This window comes from Micropterus dolomieu, linkage group LG11 (genome assembly GCF_021292245.1).
Source record: "Micropterus dolomieu isolate WLL.071019.BEF.003 ecotype Adirondacks linkage group LG11, ASM2129224v1, whole genome shotgun sequence".
NCBI lineage: Eukaryota > Metazoa > Chordata > Actinopteri > Centrarchiformes > Centrarchidae > Micropterus > Micropterus dolomieu.
The window spans coordinates 29,978,296-29,994,170 of NC_060160.1; the positions used below are offsets into that span (position 1 = coordinate 29,978,296).

The window sequence follows — 15,875 nt, forward strand, 5'->3', positions numbered from 1 at the left end:
ATGTAATACCTACAAAGTTTTTACTGAAAGTAATAGATTCTGTTGGGCCCCATTTGATCTCTGTTTTCAACAGCTCCCTATCTACTGGTTGTGTCCCTGATTATTTTAAAACGGCTTGCGTGAACCCACTTTTAAAGAAACCTGGTTTAGATCCCTCCCTCCCACATAATTTTAGACCAATTTCAAAACTGCCTTTTATTGCAAAGATTCTAGAAAGAATTGTGTCCAAACAGCTGCTCACTGTACTGGAAAATAACAAATTATTTGAAAAGTTTCAGTCTGGTTTCAGGAAGTACCACAGCACTGAGACTGCCCTGCTTAAAGTCACCAATGACCTTTTAATGTCTGCTGATGAAGGCATGTGCTCAGTCCTGGTACTCCTGGACCTTAGCGCTGCTTTTGACACCATTGATCACAACATCATGTTAGACAGACTGGTACTGCCTTTTTGTCTTTACACTTGTTAAAGCACTTTTTTACTTGTTTTTGGAAAGTGCTCTACAAATAAAGATTATTATTATTATTGCAGATTAAATGCAAATGGAATCACTTCCTTAAATTTAACTACAGCACTGTCAGATAGACATCTAGTGTGTACCTTTTGCCTAATGACCTGTACACCAGGAATGGGAATGTAAAATGTATTAAATAGTGGTCAGATGAAAAGTGATTTTGTAAAAAGACTATTAAATGTTCAATTTCAATGCGATATGCCAGAACAAGGTCGAGGATGTGGTTAAGATAGTCAGTTTATGAATAGTTAATATAAATCATCATCAACAATAATAACTATCTGTTTTAAGAACTAAACTTGATTTTTTAAAAAGTCATGCAAATTCAGAATACGGACCAGAACACCACAACACAGAGATGTGATGTTTAATTTAATTCTCCAATTTTTTTGTACTTTTGCAGCAGTGGAGTTCATGTTTATTAGGTTTTTATGTACAGCTCCTCTTCTGTTTACCTTTGATTTAATTGATGTAAGTGGTCGGGGGGCAGACACAGTCACTATAGGGTTTTGGGTGGGTAACTGCTCTAAATGAAGTGCAGAGAATCTTGTAAGATTGCAACATTTGTGTCCTGGTCTTAACCCTTGCATTTAGTATTTTAGCTAGACTCAGCATGCACTTGTTGGTCATGTAGTGTGTTAGATGTGGGTCACCTAGCATGCTTTTCTGGTGGTGCATTAAATCAGTGATTAAAGGTGGGGTAAGCAGTTATGGAGAAATCAAATTCCATGACAAATACCATGATTTATTCTTCTTTGTTCTCACAGTTTATCGGGACTTTTTGATGTGACTTCTGTTTTCAGGGTTAGGGTAGGGTTTTGTAATGGATGCGACTTAAAATGTAATGTAAGGTGAATCTTCCAGAAAACCTTTGTTATTAATTACACCAGTGTCCGTGAGCGAGCATCATTCTGGGCATCGAATAGTGAAAACAGGCTAAAACAGTGAATTGACAAACACTAGACGACATACACCAGGATCCGGCGCCTGCTGTCCTGCAACGCCGGCCGACAAAGCACCCTGCAAATAGCAAGACAGCCAATCTACCAGGAAGATCAGCCCTGGGAGCTGGGATGAATTCGCTGACATTATCCACTCAAGGCTATTGATTATTTTGCTATGTTAGCTAGATAGCCATTTGTCCAAGTTAGCAAGCAGGCTAACATTAGCCAGCTAAAACCACAATATCACTATATCACAATATAATTTAAATTAGCTTCGACTTTGTGTTGGACTTGACTCTATTTCTAAGTTAGTGCTGTAAGGGCGCGAAAGAGAAGGCACTTGGGAGCATGCGTTAACATCACCGCCTTTAGAGTTTCCTGAAAAAAAAAAAAAACCTGGGTCCTTTACATAGAAATCAGTCCACAGGCTGTTGGAGGCACCTGACGAAGTTGGGGGTCATTTTCTTAATACATGTAAATTCTTTTACATTCTTATATTCCTTTTTTTAAGTAAAAGTAAAATGACTGATTTTTAAAAATACTCAAATTACACCAAAATACAACTTTGTTACAGTAATGAGAGTAAATGTAATTTATTACCTTCTCCCAAGTATTATGCTATGGTTTTATATTGTCGTGTTGTCTTTCTTCAGGCTGTTGGCAGAGGAACATTTGGAGTTGTCTTCAAGGCCATATGGAAAGGAAAGGATGTAGCAATCAAGACCATTGAGAGTGAGAATGAAAGGAACGCTTTCCTTGTTGAGGTACTGTAAACACCTTTTTGTTGTTCTGTTCTGTGCAGCATGAAATGTACAGCCAACAATATCCTGGCACTTTTATTTGAGATAGCTGTGCTGTCTTAAGCTTGAGTGAAGACAAATCATTGTTTTAATCATAATAATTACAACTAAAAAGTTAAATTAATAAAAGAAAACAGCTCTGAGCTCCTCCCGCTGGTAAACGACGCAGTTGTCTGTGCAGAATCTGGTCCGACTGCAGGTGTTGATTTGTCCAAAAGCAACAGGAAATTGTGTCTTTGCTTTGAATTTGTATGTAATCGCACCGTGCCCTACGCTCGCTTTGCGTTTGCTCTGAAAGCAGCATTAATCCCCTTATCTTCGGTAACTGTAGAATGTTCCCACAGCCTGCTGGGTATAAGGTGTAGCCCTTTAACTTAAAATATAAAATTTGAATAAGAATAATAATAACAGTTTGTTCTTACTAAGGCAAGGTATTGGTTTTTTTGTCATTAATCAATGTTTGTCAGATTTTGTAACAACACTGTCATTAGCAATAACCAGATAATACCTTATTTTGAATAGTTTGAGGAATTTAAGAACATGTTTTTCTACATTACCATTTTTCCCATTTTAAAAAGAAGCTAAAGTTCTCAAAAGTTAAATTTCTCTAACCCATTGATGCCTGAATTTATTTATAATAAAAAATAAATTCGATATGATGCAAATAAATAAATAGTGACAACAGGCATAAACGAGAAACCAGTGCATGCAAAAGGTTCCCAGGTACGTATTGAACATGCGCAAACAGGCACTAATATTATCATTTTCCCCATATGTATGTGTTATTTAGGTAAAAATTTAAATGAAAATGCAATCATCCAATTTTCATTATCACATACTTCTGTGGGCATTCTAGGACCATATTAAAATGAAAATGGAAACAGCATTTGACATTTCATTTAAAACAGAACCCCAAGTCTATTGCATTTACATGTCCATGTTCTCATGGTCTTTTTAGGTCAAAATTAAAATGCCATTTTCTAACTATGTGAAAATTAAAATGAGAACAGTTAATGTTAATGTGGGATTTAATTTTCATGCTTATTGATCATGATAATTTGAAAGTAGTCCCCTATACGCTTCCGTAGGTTGACTTGTTTGTGGTGCACTTGTGCACCTGACTTTAAAGCAACATTATGCGTTATTTTTTAGGGCTGGACCCAAATATTCAAACATTATAGTTTGTTTGGTAGGTATTTGATTGCCCATTTTGGGATTCGAATATTCAGGTTGTTTTGGGAGCCTTCCACATAGGGCTGAAACAATTCATCGCTAAAATCGATTAATAAAATGCTTCGACACAAATTCTTTACATCGATGCTTCGTTTAATCCATGTAATTTTACAGCACAGTGTTTCGCATGGACATTTATTACTGTTGCACATCACGCTTATGCTGTGAACACGATGTATAATGGCGCTTTTTGCAAAGTGGAGGAAGAGAGAAAAAAACGAGGGACAAAGAAGAAAGTGTCCAAAGTATGGGATTATTTCAAGCTAAAGAAAACAACAACTCTGTAATGTTACCGTCCGTCCACCGTAAAACGAAACTTATGTCGCCTCGTGCAACAGCACGACGACACCTGAACAGAAAGCACCGGTGTTCTGCCAGCGGACCACAGACAAGGTAACAGCAACTTTAGCATTTAACTGAAATCATGATTGATTGTTGAGATGAAGGCTAGCCACAGTAAGCTGCCTTCCTCAAAATGTACACATACGTTTGTTGTTCTCCTTTTTGGCCCATGAGTTGTAACCTCACCGCCGCCAAGCAAAAGTACTTCTTAAACGACACATCGATGAATCGTTGAAATAATCTGTGGAAGCTTCGAATACTAAAGTCATCGTTTGCTGCAGCCCTACTTCCACAGCAGTGAACATATTGCTCCAGTTCACATCAAAGGGAAAACAAAATGCCCAAGACCTCAGCTGTGTGGGAGCACTTTAAATTGAGTGACGACAACGGCAGTGTGGCAGTTATTGCATTTAATAACTTTACAATTGCTTAATTTCAGTAAAGATCAAAACAGTGAAATAAAATAAACTGTAGGCTACATCATAATGAACACATTGAAATAATTATATTACTACTAGTGTGAAGAAGAACATTTAGTAGGCTAACGTAGACTAACCAAGTTCCGTACACTTCACACAGCGCACTTCACTGCACTCCACTGACCACCACGTTGTTGTTGTTGAGAGCCTGACAAGCAGCCTGAAAGCATGCTCATTCCCTGGGGGAATACCTATTGGACGGTTTGTTCTTTGATTGATGTCTTTTGAACCAATAGTATTTAAGATAAGTGGGGAAAAGTACCTCCTCCGCATGTGTACGGATGTTCATTAGGGTTAACGGTGTTCCGTACAGACCGAATAACTTGATTTCAATGGCGAAAATGGACGTTATTACATGTACCATATGTGAGTTATTAATTTATTTTAACAGAGAGGAAGTTATTTAAATTATTAATAAAGGTCAGGACTTTAAATTTGTTTAAAACACAAGTTAATTACTGCTTTAATAAGCTTGAAGGCACGTGAGTTAAGCATGAACCATGTAAAATGATATTGAACAACATTACCATATCTTTTCTGCACGCATCTATTCTTCCACTCTGCCTCGCTCCTCCCCAGCTCATTATCCCATCCCTTCAACTCCACAATAAATATTCCTCTTTTATCCAAAACAACATTTTGGTAAATAACTTGCTGTTTTATTTAGCTTATGCTATAACAAAAAAAGAACAGAGCTCTCTCTCTTTCTCTCTCTCATGTACCTCTCGTTACCTCTCCCCCATCTCACTCACTCAGGTTATTGCCAGAACTTCATTGGCATTCATCCTTCTTCCTCTCCGATCAATCTCTAATTATATACTATCAAATATACAGTGCATACGGGAAGTATTCAAAGCACTTCACTTTTTCCACATTTTGCTATGGTACAGCCTCATTTCAAAATGGTTGAAATTCAATACCTTCCTCAAAATTCTACAAACAATACCCCATAATGACAACATGAAAGAATTTTGTTAGGACATCGGGGCGATTCACAGTATGCGACCCAGTAGTCTCCCAGTCGTTTTGTTGCTGTGTTTTTTACAGTGTTTTAAACTGTTTTTACTATGTCGCATTTGTATGAAAGAAAGAACTTGTCAGTGCTTCAGTAATGCAGATTATGGGATTACACATGGAGCCTTTTGCAATTTTTTGTGTGTCAATGCCGCCGTAGCAGGACATGGCGTATACGGGAGAGTTAGCCTTGAGCTTCTCCTGTCCTTATGGACATCTGCAGCTGGAACCGTACGAACAGGCATACTGATAGAGCTTTGCAGGTCGACTAAGACGTCAACTCATTGGAAACGTGGAAGAAGAGGTGGTTTACGCCGGAGACTTAAGACTCTTGGGCTTGACAACCACCGCAGTCTACCGCCACTTTCTTCAGTCCTGCTGTCAAACATACAGTCTGTCAGACACAAGATAGATGAGCTGTAAACATACGCCAAGTTTAAAGGGGACGTAAAAGACACTTGTCTTCTTGCCTTCACCGAAACATGGCTCGGTGATGCAGACCTGGACTCGAACCTGAACTCAACTGGGTTTGGAAGCCTTATTTGTATGGACCGGTCACCGGAGATCACCGGCAAAAACCCAGGAGGAGGCATATGCTCCTGCGTGAACAAAAGGTACTGTAACCCTGTTGTGATCACAGAGAAGATATGTACCACAGATGAGGAATTATTGACTATTACTCTCCGCCCCTTTTATCTGCCTCATGAATTTCAACAGCTCTTTTACACATTAGTGTACATTTACCCATGATCCAACGCCACAGCTGCTACCCAGCTGATTGCTGACGTCACGCATAAACTGGACGCTATCTGTCCATAGGCCCCTAAGGTTATCCTTGGAGATTTTAATCATTGCAATCTAAAACAGACTTGACTGTGACTTGTTCTACCTCACAGAAGAACACTATGCTGGATTCATGCTATGGCTCAGTAAGCGGGGCTAACAAATCTTTGCCTATGCCTTCTTTTGGTGCTTCTTACCACAGCAGTGCCTATCTTTTTTTTTTTTTTTTTTTTACTCTTTATTGAACAAGTTAAAAAACAACAACAAAAAGAGATCATCAGCAGATGATCCAAATAACAGTCATGCCTGTATACAAACTTTTCTTCAGGTGCCTGTAGCGGGAGGAAAGGACAGTGAAAATCTGGCCAGCATCTCCTCTCTCCATGCATGCTTGGAGTGTACAGACTGGCAATGTTTTATGATGGTTTTGATGATATGAATGAACTCACAGATACTGTTTGTGACTTTGTGAATAATATCTCTAAGGCGCGGGAATCTTTGGTTCCACAGAATGATCTAGTGATAACACAAGGAAATGTCACAAATCTTTTCAAGAAAGTAAACCTGCGTAAAGCTGCTGGCCGTGACTCCATCTCTGGACGCACTTTGCGTCACTGCGGACCATCTCAGCGAGATGGTCTTTTCAGATGTGTATCGAGTGTGGTCACATTCCTGCCATATGGAAAACATCAACTATAATACCTGTCCCTAAATCCAATAATACAAGAGAATTGAGCGAATTCAGACCAGACCAAATTTCGAGAAAATACTGTAACATGAAATTGTCTCCCTAATCGATGGCAAACTAGATTAACTACGATTTGCTTATCAAGCTGGGAAATTTGTGGATGACTCTTAAGATTTTTATTTTAGACAGATTATACAAGCACCTTGAAAAACCCAAATCACATGCAAGACTTTTATTTGCTGATTTTTCTTCAGCTTTTAACAAGATGCAGCCTCATTTTAATTGAGCGACTTGCCTGTACCTGGACCTTTAATGTGTCACTAAGGAGTTAATCATTGATTTTAGGACGAACTGTTTTAACCCAGAAGTCAGCATCATTCATGGAGAAAATGTTGAAATTGTAGCGATGTATAAGTACTTAGGAACCATGTTTGACTCCCACCTCAAGTTTGACAAAAACACAGAGTCAATCGCTAAGTGGGGACAACAAAGAATCCACTTGATGTGGAAGCTAAATTCTTTTGTTTCCCAGAGTATCTTATGTAACTTTTATTATTCATTTATTGAAAGTCTTTTAACATTTTCTTTTATCTGCTCGTTTTAAGGATTGTCTTTGAAAGACAAGAATTCATGTGCGGTGACCTGGAGGGCAAAAGAACAGATCAACACCGTGACTCTCCCGTAGAGATGCTAAAATTGAATTGCCCTACTGGGATGAATAAGTTGTTTGAATTGAAATGTGTGAAATCTTTGCAAATTTATTAAATATAAAAAACAAAAAAAGCACATAAAAGTATTCACACTCTTTTTGAGTTTGATGCTACAAGCTTGGCACACCTATTTTTGGGCAGTTTCTCACAGTCTTCTTTGCAGGACCTCTCAAGCTACATCAGGTTGGATGGGGGTCAGTGCACAGCCATTTTCAGATCTCTCTAGAGAGGTTGAATCGGGTTGAAGTCTGGGCTCTGGCTGGGCCCCTCAAGGACATTCACAGAGTTGCCCCGTAGCAACTCCTGTGTCATCTGGGCTGTGTGCTTAGGGTCATTGTCCTGCTGGGAGATGAACCTTTGCCTCAGTTTGAGGTCAGAGTTCTCTAAAGCAGGTTTTCATCAAGGATGCCTTTGTACATTGCTGCATTGATCTTTTCCTCGATCCTGACTAGTCTCCCAGTTCCTGCCACTGAAAAACAAGCCCACAGCATGATGCTGCCGCCACGTGCCTGGTTTCCTCCAGGCATGACGCTTGCCATTCAGGCCAAAAAGTTCAATCTTTGTTTCATCAGACCAAAGAATTTTGTCTCTCATGGTCGGAGAGTCCTTCAGGTGCCTATTGGCAAACTCTAGGGAGGCTGTCATGTAACTTTTACTGAGGAGTAGCTTCCACCTGGCCACTCTTCCATACAGGCCTGATTGGTGGAGTGCTGCAGAGATAGTTGTTCTTCCAGAAGGTTCTCCTCTCTCCACACAGACTCGCTGGAGCACTGTCAGTGACCATCAATTCCTTAGAGTTCATTACTTGGTTTGTGCTCTGACATGCACTATTAACTGTGGGACTTTATATAGATAGGTGTGTGCCTTTCCAAATCAGTGTTTCCCCTATATGCATTCAGCGTTGCGCCGCTGCTGAATGGTGACCGCCGTTGAGCAGCAGTGTCAGGCGGATAATTTCACCATTCAGCAGGAGGAGGTGTGGAAGCTTACTCACTCCTTGGACGAAGCCCTCAGCCTGCTGTTGCCGGTTCCTCCTCTTCCATCCACGGGTCTCCCAGCGGCTCCCCGTTCTCCCTGCCCCCAGCGATTGCCGATCTCGAAACGGGGGACACAGACCCCGAGGTAGCCTTCTCCGGCGAGTTTTCCGTTCTGCTGTTGGCCTCTACTTCCCTGCCTTCTACCGATGGCCTCATCAGCGAACTTCCTGCCATCATCCAGAGGGCGGCAGCCCACTGTCAGCTGTCTGTTCCCCCGGCCTAAGAGCTCTCTCCTCTGGATGAGATTGCCGGTGTTCTCGCTCTCAGCCAGCCGGCTAGATGGCTGCGCTTCCCTCCCATTCGGCGGTACCAAGAAGGTGCCACCTCGGACCCGAAGACTCTGTGGGCTCCTGTTTCCACCTACATTCCCATCACCGAGGTGGAAGGCTTCACGAACCAAGGTTTCAGTCCGGTCCCCCTGCTGGAGCCCACCCTCACGGCTTTCTTCAGTGTGAAGTCAGCTCAGGTGGTGACCGCACGCGTCCCCTTCTGGCCTCTCCTGGGCCGCAATGGGTGGCCCGTCTCGCCGACAGAACCTACCAATGCGCTTTCCAGAACTCAGCCTTCGCTAGCAGCTAACTCCACCACCATGACGGCGGAAGAAAAGGAGGAAATCAGCAAGAGTGCGCTGCTGCGACCATCACCGCTGCCCGGATACGTGTCTGGCTGACACAGATTCACCATATCCTGTGGCTCCTGCAGTCCGCCATCCCCGAGGCTGTCAGGAAGGATCTGGTCGAAGCTCCGGTTAGCCCGGACGGGCTCTTCGGTCCTCATTTCCGGACACTGGTTGACACGATGCAGTCCACCGCCCAGGAGGCAGAGACCATCAGGCGTCACGTCGGCTGGGCCCAGCCTCCCCGTGGCCGACGCCCCGGCCCTTTTGGAGTTGGCCCCCCATGGGTCGCAGGTGGCTTTCCCCCACCTGCGACAGCGGCAGGGGCAGCGGAGTGGCTACACTTCATGGCCACCAGGGCACCTCATCAGCAGGCTTGACCACTCTCAGTGCGCCACCCGGAGTGGCCCGTCTCCTGTTCCATGGACAGGTGGATGGACAGCTTGGTCTGCCGCGGACACAGGCTGCAGTTCACCTTCCCCCCTTCAGCCCTCTAAGCAGTGGGCCTCACTGGGCCTTGGTTCTCAGTGCTGAAGAAAAGGCACTATGGGAGCCGATGGCTGGGTCTATCCGTTGTGTGTGTATATAGCCCCACGTTGTGGGAGGGCGTAGACTTTATTAGTGCCACGCAGACGCGTGAAGGGGTAAACCCAGTAGCGACGGCCTTAGAGGGCTGCGCCTATACTCATAGAATTGTTATAACAGCAACGATAACTCTGAATCGGTATGTGCGTAGCAAGTGTTTGTTTGTCTGAGTGGCAGAAAGTGACGTTGAACGCGAGCGGAGTAAAATATTCTGGCAGTAAATGTAGCCTGCTGTGTCCGCTGTGTGTGTGTGTGTTAGCTTCTCAAGACCAAGATAAGTCTGTCTGTGGTTTCTCCAACTGCTGGGAAAGTGAAAGTTTGCACTAGCTAACATCTCCCCTCCTCTTCCGACTGCGCAGCTGAGCAGTAAAGCTTATACAGTAGGCTATGTCTCTTTAGCTGCTATGTAACTTAACAGTAGCTAAATTTATAGAAAGTAACTGGTAGCTGTATTTTATCACTACCTAATAGTCCAATGTTGAGATCATCAGGTACAAACATAGAATAAACTGGTGTAGTCTACAGCTCTGTCCTGTAGCCTTCAGAAAGGTACATGCTAAATTATTTTTCAGATGAGTCTGAAAAAGCGGTTGTTAGGAAAAAGGATGGTGGTGACTGGAGGAATTGAGGTCAGTAACTTAATGCAAATTAGGGATACAAACTAGTCCTTTTAAGTTAATGAGATGTTTCTTTTTTTGATTTTAATGTGCAAAAAAAATGCACCTCAGAAGGGAGCTGGTTTCTCGTGTTGCCTAATTTTTATATTAATGTCTACAGATAAATGTCAGAAGCTGTAAAATGAAGACACAAAAGGCAAACATGAACAGTCGTATCTATAATGATTCTGAGGTCATATTAACAGGGTTTTAGGGGGTGATGCCCAAAACATGCTGTGCCATAAATGTAAAATCAATGTAAAATAATGGCCCAATGTGATGATTGACTACCACGACTACCACCAAAACATCTATCTAAGCTCACATAAAACTATGGAAAACACTGATATTTTAAGCTATTGTAATGTGGATCGTGTTGGAGTTTTATATTCAGACATATTACGCACTACACGTGCAATTTTTGTTTTCGCTTCACCTCCGCTGCTACAACTCCATCGTAAGGGAAACACTGCAAATCATGTCCAGTAAACTGAAGTTGCCACAGGTGGACTCAATCAAGTTGCATCTCAAGGATGATAAGGGGAAACTGGATTTTAAGAAAAAAAGTTTTCATAAATTTTTTTTGAATAATGCTGTTAGTGAAGCGCTGTGAATACTTTCCGGATGCACTGTATATCTAGAGTTTGTGATATGACAGCCTACTTATCAAAAAACGTCTAAACAATTGGCGTGGCGCAACTGTTCAAAGCGAGAATGACTGGAGAAGAGTAAATATTGGACTGGCTTTTACTCGTTGGCATGAACTAAAAGAGCTAAAAGGATGCTGGACAGATGCCGAGCTGGCCTACTTTCTGTTGGACTAGTTAGTAATACTGCTGTGTCTTGTGTTGTCGCTCTTGCATGATGTTTTTGCTGTGTTCGCAAAGTTGTCGACTCGAGCAAAATCAGTCAGAGATTTCACAGACAAAGGTTTAACATGAGCTGCTGGCTATAAATCTGGAGTTGATGTTAGCAAACTTACCAGATAACACACAAAGTTGTCTACTTTTTAGTTTATGATTATAAATAATATAATCTTAACAAATGCACATGTACAGCTTTCTTTATTTACGACAGCAGTGAATTACTCTCTGAAATGGGAGGGACACCAAATCGCACCAAAAAAATAATCTTACATAACGTTGCTTTAAATCAGCGAGCAGGACTGATTGATGGCAATAAGGGATTTTTATATTATTTTTGCATCAATATGAAATGTGTTGCTGAATTAACCAAAACATGACATGCTTATCTGGTTATTTAATCAGTCATGACAACAGTTAATTTTTTCTCAATAGATTTTCTAGGAACTTTTACTATATTGCCATATCCAGTACATTGCTATTATGAAAAAATGATTATTTTATTAGAGTAAATGCTCCATATTTGTAATAGCGCCTTTCTAGACTTTTGGACCACTCAAAGAGCTTTTACACTACATCTGCATTCACCATTCATTCACAGAGCCAAACAGAAACTAACATTCACACACATTCAGACAATGGCGCAGGTTCATTTCCCATCTGTGACACTGTCCACCATCGTGTCCCTGATACTCGGGAGCGCACGCGGACCGATCCGAACCCTGCGGACGCGGACTACCTTCTGCAGTCAGCTGGCGGATCCACACATGTGCAATAGATTGGTTGTTGCACTGGTAGTGCTGTCTGCGCGGCGACAGATGTACATCATATCCTCCGATGTAAAACAGACAGAGTGAATAATATATGGTTTAATGTATTCACGTTTTGTTTTTTTGTGAACAGCTTCGCCAGCTTTCCCGGGTGAATCATCCCAACATTGTTAAGCTGTATGGCTCTTGTGACAACCCAGTAAGTATACACACTGTGATTCTAATAGTTTGTTTATTGTCAAACATATCTGTGCCCTTCTCTTATGATGTGTAAGGAAAAGGACAAACCATCTCATGAATGAATTACAGAGCTCATACAATCCCTGCTACCTGCGTGTGCTAATCCATCCTTTCACCCTTATTCTTTGTCTTTATAATTGCTATCTTTTATAATAACAAACAGCTGTTTCACGTGTAGGTTTGCGTCATTTCCCGTTTCACGTGTGTTTTCTTGACAAAACGTGGTTTGGAGACCAGCGTCGGGTGACAGAGCTCCTGTAGTGTGTGACCCCCTGTCACCGATCAGTAGTGTGAACGCCACAACGACTTCAAGACTCCCGTCACAAGACGACAAGTTGTGTAGTCTGAACAGCACGGCCATCGGCCGACACTGAAAGTAGTGTAGTCTGCAGGAGTCTTAACATGAAATGTATCATTTATTTTAACATAAATCTATATATCCATTGAAATGTTTGTCCCTGTACTTGACAGCAAGGTTAGAAGGTTAGAAGTCCGAGAGGTAAGTGAGGATCACAAACTGTATAAAAGATGTGGACAGAACCTCCGGGTCTGAAAAATGAAACCAATGCAGAAGTAACTTCATTCTTTCTATTGGCCAGCATGGGCGACTGTACTGGTTGCAAAAAGAAGTGCGATTATATAGAAGTCTATTAGAAAATGAAGCTACTTCTCACCTCAGTAAACACACTCAGCATCACACCAGATATTTGGGGAATTTAGAAACAGTGTCTCTATATTACCCATGGGCAGACTAAAATAAATTATTTTAACAGGGTACCTGTAGGGTCTTAAAAGTATTAAAAAAGTTTTAAATTTAATATTCTAAAAATAAGGCCTTAAAAGTATTAAATTTTGATTACAAAGTATTACATTTTGTTTAAAAGTTTTAAAATATTTTCTTGTCCTTTCGTAGGATTAAATAAATACTATAATGTCATAAATAAATATTTTTTGTGTGACTTTACAAATTACTCCGTTTAATGTGACTTGTTAATGTTATACAGCATTACAGGTACTGTTTACATCAGTGTTTAGCTTTACGCTTTGGACTGTGGAGTGTTTGCGGTTCATAAAATATCTCGCACCGTGCTACTAACGTTAATTAGCTAACATGAGCCGGTCTCCTGGGCAAGTGTCTGAAGTTCAGAAGGCCAGAGATGCGGACAAGGCTCAGGGCACTGGTGCTGAGGTTAGCACAACAAACTGGAGGCCAACTCACCAGAAAGTGATGGACATGCAGAGGACAGACTGGATGATGGGTGTGTAGAAGTGGATCAGCAGCTCCTTAGGCAGGTTGAGCTTCCTGAGCTGGCGCAAAAAGTAAATCCTCTGTTGGGCCTTCTTGGTGATGGTGTCAGTGTGGGGCTCCCACTTCAGGTCCTGGGATATAGTGGATCCCAGAAACCAGAAGGTTTCCACAGCAGACACAGGGCTGTTGAGTATGGTGATGGGGGGGCTCTTCCTGAAGCCCACGGTCATCTTAACAGTTTTGAGCGTGTAAGGGCCCATGTCCACCAAAGCGTTATTTTCTGACGCCAGTGTCTTTTTATAATTCACTGCAATGGGAGCGCCGCATTCTGGTAAAAACGGCAGGAGCGTGACGAGGCGCTGAGCGTCTTTTCCACGCTGGGTGCTGAGCGTTTTTTTTGCGGTTGCCGAGAGTTGAAAAATGTTCAACTTTGGGAAAAACGCTGCGCTCGTCACTGTTACTTTTTACCCAGCTGTCCAATCACAGTACAGGAGGGGCGGGACAAATGCCCACCATAGCATTGATGTCAAGATGTTTCCTCGCCCACAAAATCATAAACCCACATACGACCAGTCCGTCCTCTCTCTCTACCTGCTTCAGCCTTCTCTTCATACAGAGCAAGAGCCAGAGCAAGTACTCTACTCTGTGTTGACATTTTTACATCCAGTAAAGTCAGGTAGAAGTACATGCAACCACGGATTTTATGTATCATAGCAACCAAAGCAGGAGGTAAAAACGCTGCGCCTCAAAAACACTCGATTGTGCTCCCTGCTGGGCGTTTTCTGCTGGCAAAAAACGCTTTGGTGGACACGGGCCTTAAGCTCCAGCTTGTTCTGACCGCACCAGAGAGCCAGCTGATCAACCTCCCGTCTGTAGGCTGACTCACCGTCCCGGATGAGGCCAATGACCGTTGTGTCGTCAGCGTCAACAGATGGGTCTCCTGAGGTCTCCTGAGGTGCAGTCGTTGGTGTAGAGGGAGAAGAGCAGTGGGGAGAGCACACACCCCTGGGGAGCACCAGTGCTAATAGTCCGGGTGCTGGATGTGATGTTCTCCAGCCTCACCTGCTGACTCCTGTCAGTCAGGAAGTTTGTGATCCACTGACAGGTGGAGGCTGGCACAGTGAGCTGGGTGAGAATAATATATTTAATAATCTATTTCATCTGCTGTGCATCAGGTTAAAAAACAGCCACTGTGCAAAATGGTTATTTCTAGGGAATGCAGTTTGCTTTTCTTGTTGATTATCTGTAATTTAGCTGTTTCTGTTTAATACAGTTGTTTTTCTTTTTAAATCTACATGAACTTGTTGATAAAAGTAATATAAAATATCACGCTTGCTGTCTGCTTTTGTTGCCTGTATATTTTATTAAGGATATGTAGCCAACCAAACCACTTGCAATAGCACAGGCAGCCAATACAATCTGATTATTCCTAAAGCATCAATAAACATAATCTTTACAACACAAAGAATTATTGTGGCAGTAACACGGGAGCAACTCGTTGTTGAAGCAGGTTAAACCCACATATAGAGGAAGCTGTACGTTGTGCGTAAAACCCAACAGGACTGTTTTATCCACCGTATTGTCTCTCTCTGTGCATCTCAAAAAGTTGATGAATAAATAACAGCTGGTAGCTGCTGAGTGAAAGCCAAGATTAGTTTCACCGTCGGACATCGCTATAAAACAAATAGTAACCAGTGTGAATTAGCGAAAAGTAAGACTTATTTCCATCAGAAACGGTGCTCTGCGCAACGAGAGGATACTGTCAATATATCAGAATCAATCCAGTGATCATCTGACTTAAATGTTACAGTCTGTTGTCTACATTTGTTCTGTAGAGACTAAATACGCTTTAAATGCGCCGTTAATGGAAAATGAAAGTATTTCACTTGCCGGCTTGTGAAAGACGCAAGCTGCTTTCCAGCAGGCCACAGTGCCATGGTGAGCGCTCCCTGGATTTCAGTTGAATTAGTAGAACAATAAGCCTTAAACTGAAAAGGTATTGATTTTCTAAATGTTTGCATCTGCCGAGCTCTGTGACTGTGACAAACGCCCGAGATCAAAGCTCTTTTGCGTGACTGCGCGGACACAGCCTGGATGACAGCTGATTTCGGTTAATGAAGCAAAAAGAGAAAAGAATTGATGCTTCAATGGGCGGAGCCTGTTTTGACTGTCAATCTCACAGTCGAAGCTTCGCAGTGAAACAAGGATCATGCCATTTTGGTGATATGGGGGTGCTCAACGTCTGTTACAATATACATTTCAACGTTTAATGTTGTAACTAAATATGTAAAAAGAATAAAACTTTCAATAAATGTTTTTGAAGTGCGTGAATAAATCCAAAATTTATAACCCTA

General features: G+C 42.0%; 1 protein-coding gene across 2 annotated transcripts in view; it reads left to right on the top strand.

The window, feature by feature from the left end:
- LOC123978604 (mitogen-activated protein kinase kinase kinase 7-like) overlaps positions 1-15,875 on the top strand; it is a 48,954-nt gene that overhangs the window by 11,289 nt on the left and 21,790 nt on the right. Inside the window, exons 2-3 of one of the 2 annotated variants that reach the window (XM_046061929.1) lie at positions 2,110-2,220; positions 12,166-12,231. In XM_046061929.1, the coding sequence (XP_045917885.1) occupies positions 2,110-2,220; positions 12,166-12,231 (177 nt within the window). The remainder of the gene's footprint in view (positions 1-2,109; positions 2,221-12,165; positions 12,232-15,875) is intronic. The other variant, XM_046061930.1, reaches the window with a different exon arrangement.